This window comes from Carlito syrichta, unplaced genomic scaffold, assembly GCF_000164805.1.
Source record: "Carlito syrichta isolate Samal-C Ts95f unplaced genomic scaffold, Tarsius_syrichta-2.0.1 Scaffold308992, whole genome shotgun sequence".
NCBI lineage: Eukaryota > Metazoa > Chordata > Mammalia > Primates > Tarsiidae > Carlito > Carlito syrichta.
Window position 1 is genome coordinate 146,250 of NW_007253088.1, and position 23,923 is coordinate 170,172.

General features: G+C 32.7%; 1 protein-coding gene across 1 annotated transcript in view; it reads right to left on the reverse strand.

The window, feature by feature from the left end:
* The window catches only part of HDX (highly divergent homeobox), a 146,247-nt gene that overhangs the window by 102,228 nt on the left and 20,096 nt on the right, over positions 1–23,923 (reverse strand). The window contains exons 2-3 of the mRNA XM_008066517.2: positions 19,986–20,132; positions 13,995–15,110 (exon numbers count right to left, since the gene is read on the reverse strand). Coding sequence (XP_008064708.1) covers positions 13,995–15,110; positions 19,986–20,132 — 1,263 coding nt within the window. The remainder of the gene's footprint in view (positions 1–13,994; positions 15,111–19,985; positions 20,133–23,923) is intronic.

Here is a 23,923-nt window from a genome sequence, read left to right on the forward strand (position 1 = left end):
AAGAGATAAAATAGACAAGTGGGAGCCTATCAAACTCAAGGGAGTGTGGAGACAGCCCACAGAATGGAGAAAAATATTTACCAACTGTATATCTGAAAAAGGCCTAACACCCAGGATCAACAAGGAACTCAAACGTGCCAATAGGTGAAACAAAACAAAACAAAACAAAAATAGCCATATTAAAAAGTGGACAAAAGATATGAATAGACATTTCTCAAGAGAAGACATACAAGCAGCCAACAGATACATGAAAAAATTCTCAGCCTCACTAATCATCAAAGAAATGCAAATCAAAAACACACTGTGATATCACTTAAATCCCGTCAGCATGATCATCATTATTAACAAAAAACAACAGATGCTGGAGAAATTGTGTAGAAAAGGGAACACTTTTACTCTGTTCTTGGAAGTGTAAATTAGTACAACCTCTGTGGGAAACAGGCAATCTCTAAAAGATCTAAAAATTGACCTTCCATACGACACAGCAATTCCCCTTCTGGGAATATATCCAGAGGAACTCAAATCATTCTACAAAAAAGTTACCTTCACATGCAGGTTTACTTCAGCACTATTCACAATAGCAAAAATATGAAACCCATTTTTGATGCTCATCAAAAACTGACTAGATAAAAAAATGTGGTACATATACATGATGAAATATTATGCAGCCATAAGGAAAGGCAAAATTATAGAGTTCACGGCAACCTGGATGGATTTAGAGTCTATCAAACTCAGTTATCTATCACAACAACAAAGTACTTAGTACCACATATTCTCACTCAGAAGTGGATCCTGAACATTGAGCATAATACTAAATACAAGGGATTGGCAGTAGTCAGACACTGCCAGGAGAGGGTGGCCACATAACATCAATAAGGGTACCTGATCCCAAAACAGGCAAAGTGAGGACCACTCAAAGGCCAAAACTTTACCAGCATGGTGACCACTTATGAATGTAATCTTGAATTGTACCCCTAATCTTTAAAATTTAAAAGAAAATTTAAAAAAGAAACATTCCCCCAAAACCCTTAAAATTATAATAGTAAATGTTTATCTAACAAGTAAGTGTAAATGGATTAATTTAGGCAATCAAAATATACTGACTAGCTGAATGAATTAAAATACAAGATCCCAAACTATGCTGCCTACAATAAAATCATTTTAACTTTAAGAATACATATAGATTGAAAGTAAAGGGATGGAAAAGATAGTCCATGGAAGCTTAACCAACAAACAGCAGAGGGAGCTATACTTATATTGACAAAATAGACTGAATAAAAATCTGTCCCAAGAAACAAAGTAGTTCTCTATATAATGATAAATAAGCCAATTGATCAAGATAATATAACAACTACAAATTTATATATGCTTTAACATTTAAACATCTAAATATGCAAATTAAGTATTAAAAGAAATTAAAGGAAAAAGAAACAACAATGCAATAATAGTAGTATTCTTTAATGCTCCACTTTCAACAATGGAAGATAAGCCAGATAGAAAATTAATTCTAAAAAAGCACACTTTCAATTATGCTACAGCTAAATGGACCAAACAGACATTTATAAAACATTTCATCCAAATGCAGCAGAATGTACATTCTTCTCGTGAACTCATAGAACATGGCCTGATATAGGTCATATGTTAGGCAACAAAACAAGTCTTAACAAATTTAAGAAGACTGAAATTATGTCAAGTGTTCTGACTACAAAGGTATGAAACTAGAAATCAATAACAGAAGAAAAATGGAAAAATTTAAAAATATGTAGAAATTAACAGAATTCTGAGCAACTATTGGATCAAAAAAGAAATCAAGAAATATGTTGAGACATAACTGCCCTCCAGTTCCTAAATTATTTCCAGTATTTCTTTCTACCACCAAAATATATTGAAACCCCATCTCACTGTCCTGTGGTACATGAGGGTTGGAAACTCCTACCAAAAGCTGTAAAGAGCAAGGAAAATGACAGAAAACAGCTGCATTGACTGAAAGACTATTTTCTTCTTGGCCTCACTAAATGCTTACCCTATGTGTCTTTAATAAGGCAAACCATAATCTGTGGTTTTTCAGGAGGTGAGAGAGCCTCCCCTTTCTGAACATGATTCACTGACTCTTATTTTGACTCCCAAATGAGAGTGATAATATCTCACTCAGCAGGTGCCTGAGAGAACCTTTGGCAACACAAATGGTGCTTTGGCCCCATGAGTGCTTATTCTTCACCTTTTCCTATGCCTCCTGTGAAAGAAATTGTGAGCAAACTTCCTACAACAGGAGAGTTTTACCTAACACACCAAGACACAACTAATAGTAAATTAAAGTCATTTGTATAAAAAGCAGCAATGCAGAAATGAACAAAGTAGAAAATTAACAATTCCCCCGAAATTACTGTCATGTTATCTATGCCAGCACTTCATTGTGCAGACACATCAGATTTCTCTGCACACATATTCAGCCAGAAGGCAGAAAACTTCCTCTTCACACAGCAGACCCTGTTTCAGACTCACCGCAACCAAGAAACCAAACCCGGTTACTCCTCCAAATCCACAAAAGTTGCAGGTACACTAATAATTTGATACTTTTTGCTGAGGAGTTGGTCATTTACAAGAGGGTTTCCCACATGGTGCAGTTTACCTGAAATGCTCCCATCTGGGGAGGAGATAAACCATCACCTTTTGATGGAGATCTGGATGTATTCATTTGTCAATACCACAAGGGACACCACAACAAGCTTTCCAGTACTTATTGCCTGAAACTTTTGTGCAGAGCTAACAGTAGAAGAGACTCCTAGAAGTAGAATTGCTGAATTAAAGGGTTTGTACAATTTTGTCACTTCTTGCCCCACTGCCTTCAAAAAAAGATTGTTCTATTGGGAAAAAAAGAAATTTATGGAGACAAACAAAAATGGAAATACAACACACAAACACTGAGGGAATGTAGCAAAAGCAGTTTTAAGTGAGATTATAGTGATTATGTCTACATTAAGAAAACACACAAATAAACAACCTAACATTATGTCTCAAGGAGCTAGAAGAGCAAGATGAAAACCTTCCACTGCATAGGCCAGAAGGCAAAAGCTGGGAGAGGTGTTGTTTTTGTTTTGTTTTGGTTTCAAATGACCAATGTAAATAAAAATTCATGAAATCAACAAAGAAACAGAAAAAATACTGCCAACTCAAAGAAACAAAATAAATTTGTAGAAAATATCCTTGAGGAAGCAAATGCATTGGACTTACTAGACAAAGACTTTAAATCAATTATTTAAACAAACTATTTTAATCAACTAAGTCCAAAGTAAGTAAAAGAAAGAAAATAATAAAAATTAGAGCTGAAATAGATAAAACAGTGACTAGAAAGACAAAAGATCAATAAAAATAAAGTGGATTTTTGAAACACTTGACAAATCTTTAACGATGCTACTGAAGAAAGAAAGAAGCCAGGCCCGGTGGCTCAGCCTGTAATCCTGCACCTTTGGGAGGCTGAGGTGAGTGGATTGGCTGAGCCCGCAGGTTCGAGACCCACCTGGGCAACTTGGCGATACCTCATCTCTGCAATAAATAAAAAATGAGCCAGGCATGGTAGCGTGCACCTGTAGTTCCAGCTACTTGGAAGGCTGAGGCGGAAGGATCGCCAGAGCCCAGCAGGGCGAGGCTACAGTGGCCGGGAGCGGCCACTGCACTCTAGTCTGGGTGACAGAGTGAGACTCCAACTCAAAAAAAAATAGAAAGAAAGAGAGGACCCAAGTAAAATTATAAATAAAAGAAGACATATTACAACAGATTCCACAGAAATATTACAACACATAAGGAACTACTATGAATAATCATAAGATAGCAAATTTGGTAGCCTAGAAAAAAATGAATAAGTTGTTAGACATATACGTCTTATTAAGACTGAAACATGAACAAATATAAACTATGAATAGAGGAAAGAGATTGAAACAGAAATTGAAAACCTCCCAACAAAGTAAACCACAGGGTCATATACCTTCAGAGGTGAATTTTACCAAAAATTTTAAGTGGAGTTAATACCATAACTGTTGAAACTCTTCCCAGAAATTGAAGAGGAGGGAAAAATCTCAAGCATATTTTTTAAAGTCAATATTACTGTCATACCAAAGCCACATAAGAAATCTATATGAAAGGAAAATTATAGAACAATATCCCTGATGAACTTAGATGCAAATCTTTAACTAAATACTAATAATACAGTTTGCTAAATACCAGCAAACTGAATTAAACAACATATTAAAATGATCTCACACCATAATCAAATGAAATTTATCCCTTGGATGTAAAGACGGTTCAATATACACAAAATAATGTGGTGTGATACATCACATTAAGATAATAAAGAATAAAATCTTATAATTATCTCAATACATGTATAAAAAACCATTTGACAAAATTCATCATTGTTTCATGGTAAAATTTCTCATGAGATTAGGTGTACCTCATTATAACATAATGGAATTTACCTCATAATAACAAAGGACTGTTTTGTAGTTCCTTTTTTCCTCTCTTGCTGTCTTCCCTTGTGATTTGTTGATTTTATTGTAGATGTATGCTTTGATTTCTTTTATAACAAAAGCCATATATAATAAGCCAGTAGTGAACATCACAATAAATTGTGAAAAACTGAAAGACTATCATCTAAGATCAGGAACAAGGCAAGGATGCCTACTCTTACCACTTACATTCAACACAGTTCTGGAGTTTTAGCTAAAGCAATTAGAGGGAAAAAAAAACAACATAAATATAAGACATCCGAATTAGAAAGCAAAAAGTAAAATTACCTGTGCATGCAGATGGCATAATCTTATATATGGAAAACCCTGAATATTTCATCAAAATAACTGCCAGAACTAATAAATGAATTCAGCTAATTTACAGGATATAAAATTAATATATCAACATTAACTACATTTCTATACATTAACAACTAACTATCTGAAAAAGAAATTAAGCAAACAATTGCATTTGCAATAGCATCAAAAAGAATAAAATATTTTTGAATAAACTTATACAAGCTGGTGAAATATTTGTACAATAAAACCTGTAAGACATGGATTAAATAAATTAAAGGAGACATAATTAAATAAAAGCAACCTCATGGTCATGTATTAGAATAATTAATATTGTTAAAAAACTTTATTAATATTCACAATGATCTACAGATTCAATGCAATCCTCATCAAAATTCCAAGGGCATTTTCACAGAAATAAAAAAAAAATCTTAAAACTCTTTTGAGTCACCAAAGAAGTCAAAAGTCAAAATAATACTATGAAATAACAAAGTTAGAAGAAAAAAATCCTTCCGACTTCTAACTAAATAAAATTTTTTAGTAATGAAAACTGTCTGACACTGGCATTAAAATAGACAAGTAGGCCAATGGAACAGAATAGAGAGTCCAGGAATAAACCAATGCATTTATGGATAACAAGTCTTTAAATATGCTTACACAAATGCACACTGAGGAAAAATAGCCCATTTAATAAATGGTGTTGAAAAGATGGAATATTCACAGGGCAAGAGAATTAAATTTATACCCTACACCAAACACAAAAATCAACTAAATGAGCAAAAGACTCAAATATAAGACCTAAAAACATAAGGATTAAAATATATGGAAAGACTCTTGCACATTGGTCCTGGTTATTATTTTTGAAGGGCATTTGACATCAAGAGCACAGTAGAAAATCCAAACATGTACAATCAGACATGAAAAAGGCAATGTAACAACTGATTTTCCCAAAGTACAAAAGATTCTCAGAAATTATCATAAGCATTTGAACGTGTGTAAGCTAGAAAAACTAGAGGAAATGGAAAAAATTCCTGGGAATGCAATCTCCAAAAATTGACACAGGAAGAAATCGAAATCTTGAGCAGATCCAAATGAACCTCAAAGTTGAGTCAATAATAAAAGACCTACTAACCACAAACAGTCCTGCAACATATAGATTCACAGCCAAATTATATAACATATACAAAAAAGAGATGTAGCAATCTTCTTAAAACCATTCCAAATAATTGAGGAGGAAAGACTCCTCCCCAAATCATTCTACAAAGCCAATATCATTTTGGTATAAAAATCTGGCAACGATGACACAGAAAGAAAACTATAAGCTGACATCATTGGTGAACATAAAAGTAAAAATCCTCGATTAAATATAGCAAACTGTATCCAACACTACATCAAAAAAGTCATTCACCATGACAGGGTGAGCTTTATTACTTGGATGCAAGGTTGGTTCAATATACACAAACCAATAAACATGATCCACTACATAAACACAATTAAAAACAAGAACCACATGATCATCTCAATAGATGCAGAGAAAATATTTCATTAAATTCAAAATTCATTCACAATAAAAACCCTCAACCATCTAGGCATAATAAAATAATAAGAGCCATCTATGACAAACCCACTGCCAACATCATACTGAATGACCAGAATTTGGAAGTATTCCCTTTATGAACTGAAATGAGACAAGGATGTCTTCTCTCACCACCTTTATTTTATATAGTACTGGAAGTCCTTGCCAAAGCAATCAAGCAGATAGATAGATAGATAGATAGATAGATAGATAGATAGATAGATAGATAGATAGATAGATAGATAGAATCCAAATAGAAAAAATGTTGACATATCTTTTCACAGAAAATATGATTCTATATCTAGAAAACCCTTAAGATCCCACCAAAAATATCTAGACCTAATAAGTGACTTCAGTAAAGTCACAGGATATAGAACCAATGTTCAAAATCAGTAGCATTTCTAAACATCAATAATGTTCAAACTGAGAACCAAACCAATAACACAAACCCATTTAGAAACCACCAAAAAATGAAATATCTGGAAATACATCTAACCAACGAGGTGAAAGATATCTACAACAAGAACTGTAAATCACTGTTGAAAGAAATCACAGATGAAACAAAGAAATGGAAAAGCATTCCATGCTCATGGATTGGAAGACTTGATAATGTTTATCATCTCTATTAAATTACCAGACTCATTTTTCACAGACAGAGAAAATACAATTCTTAAATTCATATGGAGACAAAAAAGATCTTGACCAGCCAAAACATTCCTAAGCAAAAAAGATCAAATCTGGAGGCATCACATTATCAGACTTCAAACTTTACTGGAAGGCTACCATAATCAACACAGCATGATACTAGTACAAACAGAGATACACAGAGCAATGAAACAAAATAAATAACCCACTCACCTACAACCAACTGATCTTTGACAAAGCTGACAAAAATAAATATTAAAGAAAGGATACCTATTAAATAAATGTTGGGAAAACTAGTTAAACATACGCAGAGGTATAAAACTGGACCCCTTTCTATCATGATATACAAAATAAACTCAAGATATATCACAGACTTAAATATAAAACCCTATAAAAATCTAGAAGATAACCTACAAAAACTTTTTTTGAACATCTGCCTAAGCCATAAATTTATGACCAAGTCCTCAAAAACAAATGCAGCAAAAACAAAAATTGACAAGTAAGACCTAATTAAACTAAAGTGCTTCTACACAGCAAAAGAAATTATTTTAAAAAGATGACCTACAGAATGGGAGAAAATATTTGCAAACTATGTATCTGACAAAGGGTTAATATCAAGAATCTATAAGGGACTTGAACTGACAGAATAAAAAATAGTAATCCCATTTAAAAGGACATGAACAAACACTTCTCAAAAGACATACAGGTGGATGGGAAACATGGAAAAATGCCCAACATCACTAATCATCAGAGAAATGCAAATCAATACCACAAAAGTATGTTCTTTTCATAATTTATGAATTTATGATGCAGCTGGGGGCCATTATTCTAATCAAATTAACACAGAAACTGAAAACCAAATACTGTACGTTCTCACTTAAAAGTGGGAACTAAACACTGCATTCACAGTGGCATAAGGATGGAAAGAACAGTTAGTGGGGACTCCTAAAGGGAAATGGGAGGAAGGAGGGGTAAGGCTCAAAAATCTTCCTATTGGGTACCATGCTCATACTTTAGGTAACGTGTTCAATAAAAGCCCAAACCCCACCACTATATAATATACCCAGATAACAAAGCTGCAAATGTACTCCCTGAATCTGAAAAAAAAAAAAAAGAAAATAGTAATAATGTGGAAGTTTATCAGACCAAGAATCTTTCTTCTGGCACAGCAAAGGAATCAATAAAATGAAACGTAACTTAGAGAAGGAGAGAAAATATCTGCAATCCATATATATAATAAGGGATATTATCCAAAATATATAAGTAACTCACACAACTCATTTGTCAAATAATAAATTACCCAATTAAAATGGGAAAAGAATCTGAATAGACATTCCTTTTCAAATAAAACATACAACTGGCCAACAAGTACATTTAAAAAATGCTCAATATCACTAATCATTAGAAAAACGCAAATCAAAATCACAGTAAGATAATGCCTCACATATGCTAGAATGCCAATTATCAAAAAGTCAAAGATAACAAGAAGTGGTGAAAATGTGAAGAAAAGCTGGGCTTGGTGGCTCAGCCTGTAATCCCACACTTTGAGAGGCTGAGGTGAATGAACTGCCTGAGCCCGCAGGTTCAAGACCCGCCTGGGCAACTTGGTGAGACCTCATCTCCACAATAAATCAAAAATTAGCCGGTCGTGATACCGCATGCCTGTAGTTCCAGCTACTTGGAAGGCTGAGGCAGAAGGATCGCCGGAGCCCAGCAAGTCGAGGTTGCGGTGGCCGGGAGCCACCACTGCACTCCAGTCTGGGTGACAGAGTGAGACTCCAACTCAAAAAAAAAAAAAAAGAAAATGTAAAGAAAAGGAAAATGTGTACACTTTTGGTGAAAATTAGTACAATCATTACACAAAACAGTATGGAGATTCCTCAACAAATAGAGCTACCATATGATCCAGATATCCCACTTCCGGGTATAATTGCAAGGGAAATGTAGTCATTATCTTGAAGAAATATTTGCATTCCCATGTTCATTGTAGCATTACCTACAATAGCCAAGATAGCACAGATGTGAAATCAACCTGTCCATCAACAAATGAATTCATAAAGAAAATGTGAGATTTATCTATCAGCTGTCTATATACCTCTCTATGTATCTATCATCTGTCTATCTATCCATCTATCGTCTTCATACATACATACAATGGAATATTATTCAACTTTTACATATAAGGAGATTCTGTCATTTGTGACAACAGGAATGAACCTGAAGGACATTATACTAAGTGAAATAAACCATAAACAGAAGAAAAATACTGAATGTTTTTATTTATATGTGGAATCTAAAAAAAAAAAATCCAATTCATAGTAACAGAATAGAATTGTGGTTTGGGGAAAACGTGAAAAATTGGTCGAAGAGTACATATTTAAGTTATAAGATTAATAAGCCTGTGCATGGTAGCTCATGCTTGCGATCCCAGCACTTCAGGAGATTGAGGTAGGGAAATGATTTGAGCCCAGGAGCTCAAGAACAGCCTGGGTAGCTTAGCAAGACTCCATCTCTACAAAAAATAAAAAATATATAGCCAGGTGTGGTGGCATGTGCCTGTAGTCCCAGCTACTCAAAACACTGAAACAGAAGGATAACCTGAGCACAGGACATCAAGGCTGCAGTGAGTCCTAATCATGCCACTGCACTCCAGTCTGAGTAACAGATATTAGTAAGTTCTGGAGATCTATTGTACAAATTACTAACTTTAGTTAATAATAATGCCTTGTACACTTAAAATTTGTTAAGAGAGCAGATCTCAGTGTTTTCACCACATACAAAAATGGTAAATATGTGAGGTGATTAACATGCTACAATATGTTTGAGTGTAGTAATCATTTTACTATGTAACTATACCAAATCATCAAACTGTACACCTCAAATATATACAATTTTTGTCAATTATACCTCAATAAAACTGGAAAAAAACAAATACAATTTCAGTTAGCACACCCAGTTATCAACCAAAAGTACACTTTCCAAGAAAATCATTGCAGTGATATTTCTACTAAAATAAATACTACTTTCACAAAAGCCAATGTGAAGATTTTCAAAATTTAGTGTATTTATTACAATATCATTTTTTTGCAGTAAGTCAAAAAGCCAATGTGGGAAATAAAAAGTGGGTTGCTTCTTGTATATTAAAATGAAACAATCAGAATATTCACCTTCACAATTGAGTGATATTGTTCTATTAATAAATAAAATTAAATAACAAATTAAGAAAGTAATTCCATTTAAATTTGCAACAAAAATGTAATAAACTTAAATGAATTTAAGAAAAAATGTGTAAGAGTTGTCTACTGAAAAGTAAATTATATTACTGAAAGAAATTTTTAAAAATCCTCATGACTGAAAGGACATGCCATGTTCATGGATCAGAAGGTATTATTTTATGATATGAAGTACTAACACATGCTATAACATGGATGAACCTTGAAAACACTATGCTAATTGAAATAAGCCAGTCTCAAGTAGTCACATATTATATGATTCCAATTATATTAAATATCCAGAAAAGGTAAATCCATACAGATAGAAAGTAGATTAGTGTTTGCATACTAGATTAGTAGATTAGTGTTGCCAACATGGTGAGTGTGGTTTACTAATGTGTATGTGGTTAATTTTTGATGTGATGAAATGCCTTAAAATTAGATTGTGGTACTGCATGAATAATTCTGTGGATATATTAAAAAAACCACTGAATTGTGCTTTTATTTTTTCTTGAGAATCATTCTGACTAAACCATTCAATCTTACTGGCCTTCATTTTCCTCAGGTAAAATAACATTAACATTTATGTTGGTTTAGGGTGCTGTTATGTTTAAAGTTTCTACAGCTATTAAACATTTTTTGTTACAAAAGAAAAACAGCTCTAAAGTCCACAAGCACTAAGGGAAACTGGAAGACACACTACCAAGGCACTTTTACTCTAATGGAAATATATTATATTTATAAAGTGCTTTTCAAAAGGAGTTCAAAATCTTATGACTTCTATGAGAGATAGCAATGCAGTTAATTATCAAGCTATAACAATAACTGGTACAAGAAATCCGGTATCTATAGCACCTGTCTTCCAAAATGTTTCAATATCTTTACAAAGACAATCATTAAAGAACTCTAATCACATCATTCTTATGATCAACAGGTGATCTGATATAAAATAGTATGAAAAGTAAATGGCACTTTGGAGGGGATCAGTATGGTTGTATTCTGATGAGTGAGGTTAGCCTTAACAGTTTTTGAAATGAAACTGAGCTGGTGTATCCTAGAATAGTCACATCCTGCCAGTTTCCTTTTTATCACATCAACCCTTACTATGGTATTCCCAAGATAGTCCAATAGAGAGCTGATTCAACTTGTTAGTATCCTCTTTGATGTCTTCAATTTGTACTCATTCTCCTAGATAGTCTGGAACAAAACTATCTTCTACAAATAGTATCTCAACTTAAAATTAACTGGTATAGCAAAAAAAGAGGCAGATACCTCTGTTATATAGTTCCAGGGTCAGAAACCCAAGATAATTGTTTGCTTGCTTACAGTTTCATAGCTTGAAAGTTGCCAAGATGACCATAGGCTCTATTCCAAGTTCTGATCCAACAGTGTTGGTGATACAGCTTCATCAAAACCTTGGAGGCTATATTTCATGGATTCCACTTTCTCAGGCTGCCTTTGTTTTCCCAAACTTCAACTAATTAAAAGAAAGGTGGGGAAAAGTGATGTCCCAAGTGTTCTCTGCAAACAGTCTCCATCATACTATCTCAAAACAAGTTGACTCGTGGAGGCCTGATATAATCTAAATAAGAATATGTGGGCTTTTAATAATTATGGTGAAGATGACAGCTGACTTCTAGTCTTCTTTTAGCTAGTACTACATGCTACTTCTTCCTCAATTATTCTGTGATAATTGTGGGCTGTGCAATATTTTACTTGAAATGGAATGTAGATGAGACCTTGACCAGCAGAGTTCATTCACTTTCTGGCTATGAGATCACATATAAAAGAACGTTTCTGTGTCAGAAAAGGTACAAGGAGCTTTACAAAGATTGTGGTATTTCGTTTCACAACATTCCTGGGAAGTAACCATATTGTTAACCATAGTATACAAATGAGGAAACTATTACACAGAAAGGTTAAGTCATTTGTTTGAAGTCACACAAGTAGAAGGTGGCAGAGCCTAGATTTGAATCTAGGTCTGTCCAGGCGGCAAACTCATGCTCCAAATCATTGTCAGGTTGCCTTTAAGAAAATAATTACTTATGAAACAGTCATTAAGTTTTGTTACACTCAGAAATCTCTTTTATTTGAAAAAAATTAGTTTCTTTAAGAGTTTTGTGAGAACAAAATAGAGAAAAACTATAAAAAAGGTAAAACCATAGGTAAATTATCCTTAAGGTATTTTTATTAAAAATTAAACTCTGCCTTCTCCAGACTCCCAGTACCTCAAATACAGTTGAAATAGTTATGTCATATGGTAAAGTAGAAAAAACTGGATGAATAATAAATTCTTGAGTTGGAATACTGATTCTGTCATTTACTAGCTGTGTGATCCTTGGCAAGCAATTAAAATATGGATAAAATGTTTATCTGTGTAGATCATCATGAAGATTAAATGTGATTGGTTATATAAAGTGACTGACAGTGCCTGGCATATGGTAGGCCCTCAACAAATGGCAAATGTTATTGTTATTATTATTATTAAGAAAAATGCAGAAGAGATAAAGTACAAAAGAGTAAGTGAATGAAAGGGAGGTGCTTGGGGGAGGATCTTGGTATGATTCAATGTTACTTTAAGCTTTAGTAAAGAACAAACACAGAAAAATGAATCATTTCTCAATAAGGAATGAATATTAATGATGATGATGGAGTTACTCTTGTGTTGAAGCCAGGTGCCAGAGGGATCCTTCCAACACTATGTTATTGTTTTTCATTACAGCAGGAAGTTGCAAGATGGACGTAGTTAGAAGATAGTTCCTTAAATTGGTTGAGAACAACCTAGATGCCTCTTAAATCCTGTTAAATATTAAGTATTGCAGTTGAACAAATAAGAGAGTCTAGCCAGTAGCAAGGAAAAATGACAAACATCCATGCCTTTCTATTTAAATTATCTAAAGCAAATTCTTCAGAGGGAAGATCAATAGCCTTAAGAGATGTTCTGAAGTAGACTTAGAATTCACTTCAACATAATAATTTGAAGCATATCTGAACAACTGAATATGCAAAACAGTAATGAAATAACACCTATTTTGTGCCCAGGTCTAAAATTGTTTTAATTCTTACTCTGAATATGTCTTTTCCTTATAAACATTTAAAAGCTCAATTTAATTAAGGTTTCACTTAATGTTTTAATAAAACATTTACGTTTAGAAAAAGCAGTTGACTGACTGCTTACTGCATGCTCTGACTTCTCAGCCATTGGCACCTAAGGAAATAATTGACTTGTGTGTCTATGTACCCAGGGAAGGCACTACTCATCTAATGACAACTCCTGAAAACGCAAGTAAAAATCACTACAGGAATAATGTATGTTCAAGAGGATGAACCTAACAATTTTAATCCTATTTTAGTAATGAGAAATGCCATGCTTCCCATAAAGCTACCATTACCTAAACAAAATAATTTTAAAGGTCAGGGAAAATCTGCCATGTTATAAATATGACTATGTTTCATGAAAAAAAGAAAAACTCATCATTTCAAAACATGGCAAATGTTATTGTTATTATTACTATTAAGAAAAATACAGAAGAGATAAAGAAGTACTAAAGAGTAAGTGAATGAAAGGGAGGTGCTTGGGGGAGGATCTTAGTGGTATAATAATAATACACCAAATTCTTCAGGTAGTTGACCCTGAACCACCACTTTGAAGCAAAAATCTCAAATTACTTCAAAATACGAGTTAAGCAACCTAGGTACCAAATCTAACTGGATAAAAGCACAGTTTAAAAAAATCTTTACAAAATAAATTTACACATTTACCTGGTAATTGTTTTGGCTTTGTGATAATCTCAGTTGGTTTGATGATGCGAAATGTGAAGAAAAATTACTCCGTGATGGATTTGTATTACTGTACATTGTACTAGATGCTGTGTGTAATGAGGTCCGTGGTGTCACATGATAGTCTCTGTTTTGATACAGTACGTTATCTGACAAATCTCTAATGTTCACCATATGTGAATTTGGCACATTTCTTCCTGGTCCGAGCAAGGTTGTACTTTGGTTCTCAGCTCGAAGGGAACTATCACTTTCATAAAATCTTGAGTAGCTTGGTATCTGTGCTCCCATCAATGCTAACTCTTCTTCCCTGGCATATTCATATTCAGCATCTCCAGTCTCCATCGCAATGGACAAACAAGTCCCTTCTGTTGAGTTAGGCTTCTGTGGAATACTACCTCCCAGAATTCTCTGGGGGTAATCGCTAACTGCCAATGAAAACACTTCACGGATTTCCAAGTTTTGTGTTCTACAGAAAGGGTCTCTAATAGTTGCCTTTTGCCCACATAAGTTATGTGATGCTGGGCCTGTGTGTTCATGCTTATATGACCTTTGAATCCCAACTGGTTCAATTTTGCAAGGTCGGTGGCACACAGATGATGTATGAGGTACTGTCATTTCAGAAGCTTGCACTGAAGAGCTTCCATAGTTTTTCTTCGTGTGACTGAATACTGAATTTCCAGAATTTAGCACACTTGTTTGTCTGGACAAAATAATAGTTTTTTCACCCAGGAGCAGGGAGGCATTTTTGCAATGTGCTACTTGTCTTTGAACAGGAATGTGCAACTGAAACTCAGTATCATTTTTACTGGTTGTTTTCTGAATAGGGATTTTATGTGCTTCTGTAATTTGTGTGCTTGTGTGTTTGGTGGCCCCTTGCTTACTTGATGAACTAGTTGAACTGTATATGCCAGTTACGATGACATCATTGTTGGTAGATGTCCAAGAAGACTGTTGGCTTGAAGGTCGAGCAATATTAACCACATTTCTGACTGTAATGTCTGGAGCTGCCAAAGAGGTACCTGAAACAGTTCCTGTTGTTGCTATTCCTGATTCAGAGTTCTTACTACTCATTTTTCTTCTTTTATTGCCAACCCACGTCTGGAAGAATAAAATATGGTATTATAAAAAATTTTAACAACAAACCAAGAAAAAACAATTTCTAAGTTGCATATTATATTCTCATTTATCATAGAATCAATGACTACACAAAGATTAAAGAAAATATGCAATAAAAGAAAAAGTAACTAAAGTATGAGGGCAGAGATGATCAAGGACTCCTACTTAATAAATATCTAGGAATTCTGAGAACAAAGTACATCACAGTCCCTCTCTTCCAAAAAAAATCCATCCAATTAACATGTATCATGAATCCTAAAAATGTTTACATTTTTAAAACTAGTATATGCATTTGTTTTAAATTATCCTAAAAAATAATCACAGATGTAGACAAGGCTTAAATGCAGTGGTGTTCATCATCTATTTATTTATAATAGTGAAAAAGTAAAAGTATAATAAAGGAATTATATTAGAAAATGCTCATAGTATTATTAAATGTCCATTTGCAATATTTAGGTTCAATGACTTCTATTGTATGAATATATCATAACTTGGTTAATTTCATACTGCCAGCTATTTGTGTTATTTTTGGAAATATTTATTATTATAAACAATATTGCAATATACCTAATAGTACATGCATCTTTGTGCTGTTGTTCTATTAGAATGCAATACTAGAAAAGAAATTGCCAGGCTATGATATTTTCAAAGTGCCTTCCAACATATAAATTCTAGTTTCATCATACCCTCACCAATAGTTTTCATTATCTTTTTGTAGTATTTCCTAGTTCAAGAATTAACAAAATGTATATAATTGATGTTTTGATTAGAATTTCTATGGTAACAATATTATCTTGATGGAGTTCCTCATTTGTTTCTTTTACCCATTTCTATATTGGGATATTTGTCTCTTAAAATTGATTTGTAGGAGCAATTTTCTAAAGATAGTAACACTTTGTCCCAAGTTGCATGAGTTTGGCATTAATTTATGGTAGTTATTTTCTTCTTTACATTTCTCTCCACTTACCAAATTTTATAATATGTATATGTATTACTTTTATAAACAGACAAAGTTATTAATAAAAATACCACCAGTGGTTGGCATTTAGAATTTGATTACAAAGTACATATTTTGTGTAAGTAATGTATTATAATTATCTTAGTATTATTGCTTTGAATCATGTTTCTTAAAATATGCAATAAGAAATATTACATTCCACAATGTGATTACTAAACTTTATAATTATTGCAAAAAGCATATCATATTATAAACTCCCAAAATACATAAATCTATTAAGAATTAAACAAAAAAACACATAAATTATCCAATTTTCAGTGTTACTGTGCACGGTATATCTAACCAATGTATAATTATATACAAAATTAATATAGTTGTAGTACTATAAGTACAAGCTAACATGTACTGAATCCTCACTGTGTGTTCTTTATATATATTTCCTTCTTTGATAGGTATTATTTTTTCATTGTGTAAATGAAGATACTGAGGTTCAGAAATAATAAGTACTTTGTGGAAGGATATCCTGGTGGCAAGCAGCAGAGCAAAGATTCAAACTCAATGCTTCCTCACTTCAAAGCACATTCTTTTACCACTACCCCACATGTAGTGGCTAGAAATTCCTGAAATATTCATTTCTACTGACCATTTTACTGTAGGAATTTTACAATAGGAATTTAAAACTATGATTTACTTTCATGAAACAGCAGGAGTGAGAATTACAAGCAGAAGGACATATGAATATAAATGTCACAGGTGATGAGAAGAGAAACTAAAAGGTTTCAAAATGTATACTCCAGAAGTACTTAAAAATAAATGTAAAAAGGTGCATTTTATAAATATTCAAAATAAGTTGCCATGTTTCGGCTTTTAAAGTAAAAAACAAACAAACCTGTGGGAAGCACGATTAATCTGTACATAGTCTTTAAAAACATGTATAGGATTTATATTTAAATGTTTAAAGGTAAAGCACAGTTAATTGACAAAATTTGAATTAAGAAACTACTACATCTGGAGGGCAACTCTGGGCCATTTTCCAAAATAAAACATAAGCTATTATATTCTCTTCATACACTATCTACCTTAGCACAGCATGTTTAAGAGTGATCTTAGTGCATTGTAAATGTATGACTTTTATAAAGTCTTATAGTTTATGCATATATTTGTATGTTATAGTTACTTATATAGCTTAATAGATTGTTATATTATGTAACCATTACAAAGTAAAATGCAGTAGAATAATACCCATATATGTATGAAACTCAACTATCTAGCCACCTAGGAACCTCCCTTTTCTAGAACACAGATAAAATAAATGTCACAAGATCCAAGCACTTCATTAATATAACATCCCCTAACCTCAAATCCAATTTCTCTAATTATATAGTATCCTAAGCTAAAACAAATTAGAAATAACAGAATAAAAGAGGTGCTGGTGACAGAGGTTGCTGTTGGCAGGCATCTCGATACTACCAAAACTAAAAATATTATATCAACATTGCTCACTAAAAAGGAGAAGAAAGGGAAAACAAAACAGAATCAATGTGAGAAATTGCTAAATAGCAGTCTGGGATTCTTCAGTAAAAGGGAAAATAACTCCATATACCTTACCAAATTGTTAACATTATTTTATTGCACAGTATAATTGATTTTCCTTATAAAAACCTTTAGTAAAAAAAGTAAGGGTTCAATTATTTTCCATATTCTCAATTAAAGTAGGAATATATATAAACATTTTCATAAAATGGAAATTTAAAAAATCATTTCCTGAATTTTCCCAATAAGTGAATTCAATTTTACTAAAGTTGTTTAGTTACAGAATCTAAAATTTACCAAAGTTTGTCAAATGTAAATGATTCTCATTGTAAATGCCTCATTGGTGAGAAGAAAAACATGGTTAAACTAAATCTATATGATAAGAATTTAGAGTTAGGAGCTAACAAAGTGATACTATGCAGGACAAAAAGAAAGGAAATACATTTGGATCACCAATCCTTAGTGTTTGAAATTAATCTTTCATTTTTTTCTTAGAAATTCAGTCTCTAAACCTCTTTTTTCTTTTCCTACACCAATTTTTTTGATTTTCTATTTTTTTAACCCCTCTAGACTTATTTTTGCTTGAATATTTTAATATTTTAAATTGTATTTATGTTGGGATCAAGTTCTCAGTATAGTGAGACTTATTTTTGTTTTTCTTTTTGTTTTATAAGAAAACCACAATGAATACTATATTAAAATAATAAGGAAAGGTCTGTTTCAAGTAGAACATATAGACCTAACAAAATATCAGGGCGGAGGGTAAGGTTGTGGAGTGCTGAGTCTATAAACAACTCTTTTTGCTTCTGACTAGAAAAACCATTAAAATTCTGTTGGGATTTAGATTAGGAAGACCGAATTTCTAAACAATTTACACTGAAAGGAAGAGAGTAGATTTATTTTATACAATTTTTATAACATACAACGTTTTACCTGTAATCTTACATCCTAAGAATTTATATCTTTTATTCCCATTGTTTGTTTTAGATGTTCACATTATTTGAAGCATAAGTATAAATCTCTGTATTTCAACACGCTCAATATTCAAGCACAATCAAGTAAGTTATGAGGGGAAGATTGCAATAATAAATTGGAAATGTGAAAGATAGCAGTTCAAAATGCAGCTGCCTGTGAGGGCTTTTCACTTTAAGGTAGTGGCAAGCAAAAAAGAAAAGAAAATAAAAACAGAGGAAATTAATTACGACAGGAAAACAAAATAATTAATAATTATAAAGTACAATTTTATAAACTTAAAACATAGCACAGTTTTATATTGTTTTTTTCTAAGGTGATTCAACATTTTCTTCTGAGATTTAGTAAAGGTATTTTAAATGAGGCATTTAGAGGAGATATTTCTAGTTCTTACACAAATCTGAGTATGATGCTTCATCTCAGCAAATAGGAAACAACTATCTTGGATATTTTCTCATAGAATTAGTGGCATAATTCCCTAATTTTGGGTGACTATATCCTTTGTCTTTAAGAAATACATTTTCCAAATAATTATTTTGATCAATAGATTTTTATCTTGAGGGTCTTTGAAGGTATGTCCAACAAAAAAAATGAGCTTAAAATCAGATGTCCTTTTTCTTTTCCAAATTAGCCTAGTGAATGCCAAGGATGGAAATGTTGCTAATCTTTGAATCACTAAGCTTTCACACCAAGAGGATTTCTAGCATTGTCAATCAAACATGAAAGTACCTATGCATTCACTAAATTCTGTGACTAGTTCTGTTAGATTTATCTTTTGCTTCCTCTCTATCATCCTCTCATTGCCTTTCACTAATGTGCAGCAGCTCTGATTTTTACAGCTGAATACCTGTAGTTGTGATAAAGAAAAAAATTCCTCTCTTGGGATTTCTTGTCTCTTACTAACCCATTAAAAGCCATGAATTTTACTTACAAAACATTATTCATAAAACAGACTAGGTTTTTCTAAAAAAAACAAAAATACTAAAGTTATAAATGCCTGATGAAAAAAACATATGCCGGGTACACAATACTGCCTCAGTAAATGCCTGTTTTACAGATACAATTTTTGACTGGTTAAGATCTACATTAATTTAGGATTTAAAAGAAGTATAAGATCAACAACTCATCTTAAAGGTATTTATTACTTCAAAAAACTAGGATTTTTCAAAGATATGTTTACATTGCAAAGGTTTTAATGTTTTCAGGGTATTTACAGAAACAAATACATACTAATTGATTAACTCTATTTATTAAAGAATTAGTATTGTTATACCAGGGAAGAGAAGCTGTTTATAAAGTTAATGATTTTATATCCTGATTAGTTTTACTCATATTAAGCAAATATCATTTGTAATAACAAGCTATAAATTTGAGTGTAAGACCTCAATACTTACCCTGACTACACTGAAGTCCAGCTTAGTTTCCTGTGCACACTGTAATATGAGCTGAAAGCAATTTTTACTTTGATTTGTCATTCCATTTTCATAATAACGCTGCAAAATCCTTTGTTGTTCTACAGTAAATACAGAACGTAGATTCATCTAAAAATAAAAGAAGATATTCTGAATATTGGAATAAAAATTGGGTATGTGTAGAATTTGTACACATTCATTTTTGATACAGTTTCAGTGCTTCCAAACAGCAAGATTTCAAGTGAATTTTTCTCTAGCTAAAGAGAGACGGTTTTTTACGGAAAAATATACATAATGCAAAAACTTACTGAATTTGTTCAGAAAAAGTACCAACTTTAAAGACAAAAAAAGAAAAAGAAAAGAAAAAGAAAAGCCGTTATCTGGTTTGTGTCAGTGCTGGCGGGGGGGAGTTCTTTCACTGAAATAAATATTTACAGCCAATAAAGCCAGAGATGGTGGTAGCCATACATGGTCAACTATCTATAGGGACACTCATTGTTCTTTGTCAAGCAAGGTATCTGGCATATGTCTTACGGCCAGGAGCTATGCTCTGGAACAAAAGGGTGCTTTTATTTTTCCTCTTTCTCAGATAAGGGGATTCTTTTATATATTAAAACAAAACCTCTCCATAAAGCTTAAAAAAAAACAAGAAGGTTTAGTGACTGCGAAAATTTCTTTGCTTTAGGCAATACTAACCAAAATATATTTTAATAAATATAACAGATAAATCAAAATTCAAAATCATGTACATTTTACTAATAATAAACAATATGAAATTATGTGCTTTTTAATTAAATTAACACCATCATAATCAAAATAAGACAAGTAAGAAAAAACACTTTATATTTCCTGCCAATAGATAAAATGTTTAATATTAGGGAGGAAAATAAATTGTGAATTTAAAGAATAAAGGTCAGGTCAAACTCTTTTCTGAAAAGGATGAATTCTAGTAGTGCATTTGATAAGAACCCTTTTTATATTAAGGCAAATTCAAGATCGTTTTAAAAGCTGTCACACTGAAATTGTTATTCCTAAAAGTTGACAGACATTAAAAAAATTATTTTCCTAGGAAAGTATCTCTTCAAAATTAAGAAAATATCAACAATAAAACACTATAAGCCAAACCAAACAGAAATCTTTCTAATATACTGAGAAGGGAATCAACAAAGTACATTGACATGGGAATAAAAAATAACTTCTCTTTCTCTGAATACTTTAAAACAATAAAGCTGTCTAAAAAGAAAATAAAAGGCATACAGAAATTCACTGCAATTTGTACTCCTTTCTTTCTTGCCCACACAGGCCATTGATCTCCCTTTCTAATGTTAAGAGATCCGATTAAAGAAAATCAGATGTGGGCAAGAATACCAGGAAAGTTGAAAGTTTTTCCCAAAACATCAGAAACAAAGACCTCGGCTAACTTTCTGAAGGGAATCTCATTCAAGTACACTAACGTGTAAGACTAAACCTGACCTAATTTTCAAGAATGCTTGGACTAGTGGGTGGGACAGTATCCATCAAAACAATTTTTACTATAACGACTACCAGTTTTCAGAGCAATTGGGATTCCGTTTCCTAAATGATTTCAGTAACAATCAGGAGAAGAGTCAGAAGATGGAGGACGAGTACTGAAATACCTTATCTGGTGTGGATTTTAAAGCAAAGTACTTTGAAATGGGCTCTGTGGATGGTGGTAAGCTTTAATTCACTAACACATAATCAGGATAATGGCCCTGATCTTTCTATGCAGCGCTGTACTTACTACCAAAAAGCCTGGAGTGTAAAATGTGAGTACTTCCCAAGTGTGATGATGCATGCCACTTCCCAAGTGTGATGATGCATGTATTTATAATATATAAATGTTTCTTATTGCTTGGATGCAACTGTTACACTTATCCAAACATGATATGAACCTTACAAAGCACAATAGTTTCTTCCCCAATGATACCAATACCCAAATATAGATGACTAAACAGATTTCTGGATTCTACAACTTTGACAGTAGACAATGTTGGGACCTTATTAGGTTTCCCCTTAAACTAAGTAGCAGCAGCAGTACATCCATTTCTCTCAGGAAAACTACTATTTTTCTTTCATATTAGAAGCTCATTCTTTACCACAACTAGATTACCCAATTTGAACAAGATAACTTGTCATTATCTCCACCAAGCTAGTTATTTTGATCTATAAAGTAGCAAGATACAGAACAATTGGGGAGATAGCATTTTAATCATTCTCAAAAAATAATTAAAAAGAGTTGAAAAAAATATTCACTTTTGAAACTTGGTTTTTAATTATGTAGAAGATAAAATGAAAAGCCATTGGCTGCCTGGGAATTCAAGTCCATTCGATTGGGATGGGGAAGGTGGCTAAATTAGGGGATTAAATGCTGAAGTAAAAAGTCATTTAGTCTTACTCCAATATTTCCTACTCTATTAGTCTTTGTATTGTATCACCCACTCAACACATACCTGTCCATAGGAATAAAACACCATGTGTTCTATGTTCAAGTTTCACTCTTGACTATTTTGTAAATTGATTAATTTCTATGAACATCCATTTCGGAGTCTGTAAAATGCTGGATTAGACAACTTGTGTTGCCTTACCAGTCTGAGTTGCTACAGATATGTTATAATATATGAAAAAATTTTTCTTATACTGTAAGGCATGTTAGAGTTGCATCATACTTATGTTTTTAGTATAACTATGTCCCTCAATTTATATATTATATTCAGATATGGAATTTATCAGATCCTTCTCAGGTTTAGAATTCAGTGTTTTAATGAAGACTGTGAGACATTAAAAAAAAGATTAAATCATGCTCTATATGTTCTATACAAGCAATCTGAGCAATGTATAAAATATTTTAAATTAGTTGCTTTGGAAATATCTGAAAAATACAGCTTGTAAGAAGGACTGCTTCCTTAGGGGTTTCAGGTAGCTAAGGCCATATTTCACATGGAAATATTTCAGATAGATTTCTATATACTGTAATGCTCATATATTTGATGTCATACTTAAAACCAGTTCAATGTCTTAATAATGGCTTAGCCAGTTAAGTTATTTGAAAATTACCCAAAGATTTAATCCTAAGTACTCATTCTTTAAAATATACATATTTGAAGAATAAAATGAGTCGATAAAATAGGCACCAACTCAAATATAACACATTCTTTCTGATATTAAAATTTTGAATTTTGGGTAAGTGATTAATGTTTTTGTTTACAAAGACAACATGTTAGCTGAGACTAACATAACACTTTGAATATCTTTATCTTGGCCAACATGTCTATTTTAACATTGTTCTTTTCATTCATTATTATTTATGTTTTAATTTTTTATACTATTTTATTTATTTTTTTAGACATGCGGTCTTGCTGTGTTACAAAGGTTGGTCTCGAACTCCTGGGCTCAAACGATCCTCCCACCTCAGCCTCCCAAAGTGCTGGGATTACAGGCATGAATCACCATGATTGGTCACATTATTATCATTATTCACTCTTTTAAAGTCTATTTTTTAATTTTTTTTATTTAGCCTCGACCTGCTGGACTCAGGTGATCCTTCTGCCTCAGTCTTTCAAGTATCTGGTACTACAGGCCTGCACCACCATGCTTGGCTAATTTTTAGATTTATTATAGAGACTAGGTCTTACCAAGTTGCCCAGGCTGATCTCGTATACCTGAGCTCAGGCAATCCTCTCGCCTCTGCCTCCCAAAGTGCTGGGATTACAGGCAAGAGCCACCATGCTCAGCTACTTTTCACTTTTAAATGGGCATACAGTAAAATTTACTCTTTTTGGTGTTCAGTTTTATGAGTTAAGACAAATGTATATAATCATGAATGTATTGCCACAATCAATACACAGAATAGTTCCATTACTCAAAAAAATTCCCTTATCCTGCCTCTTTATAATCAACCC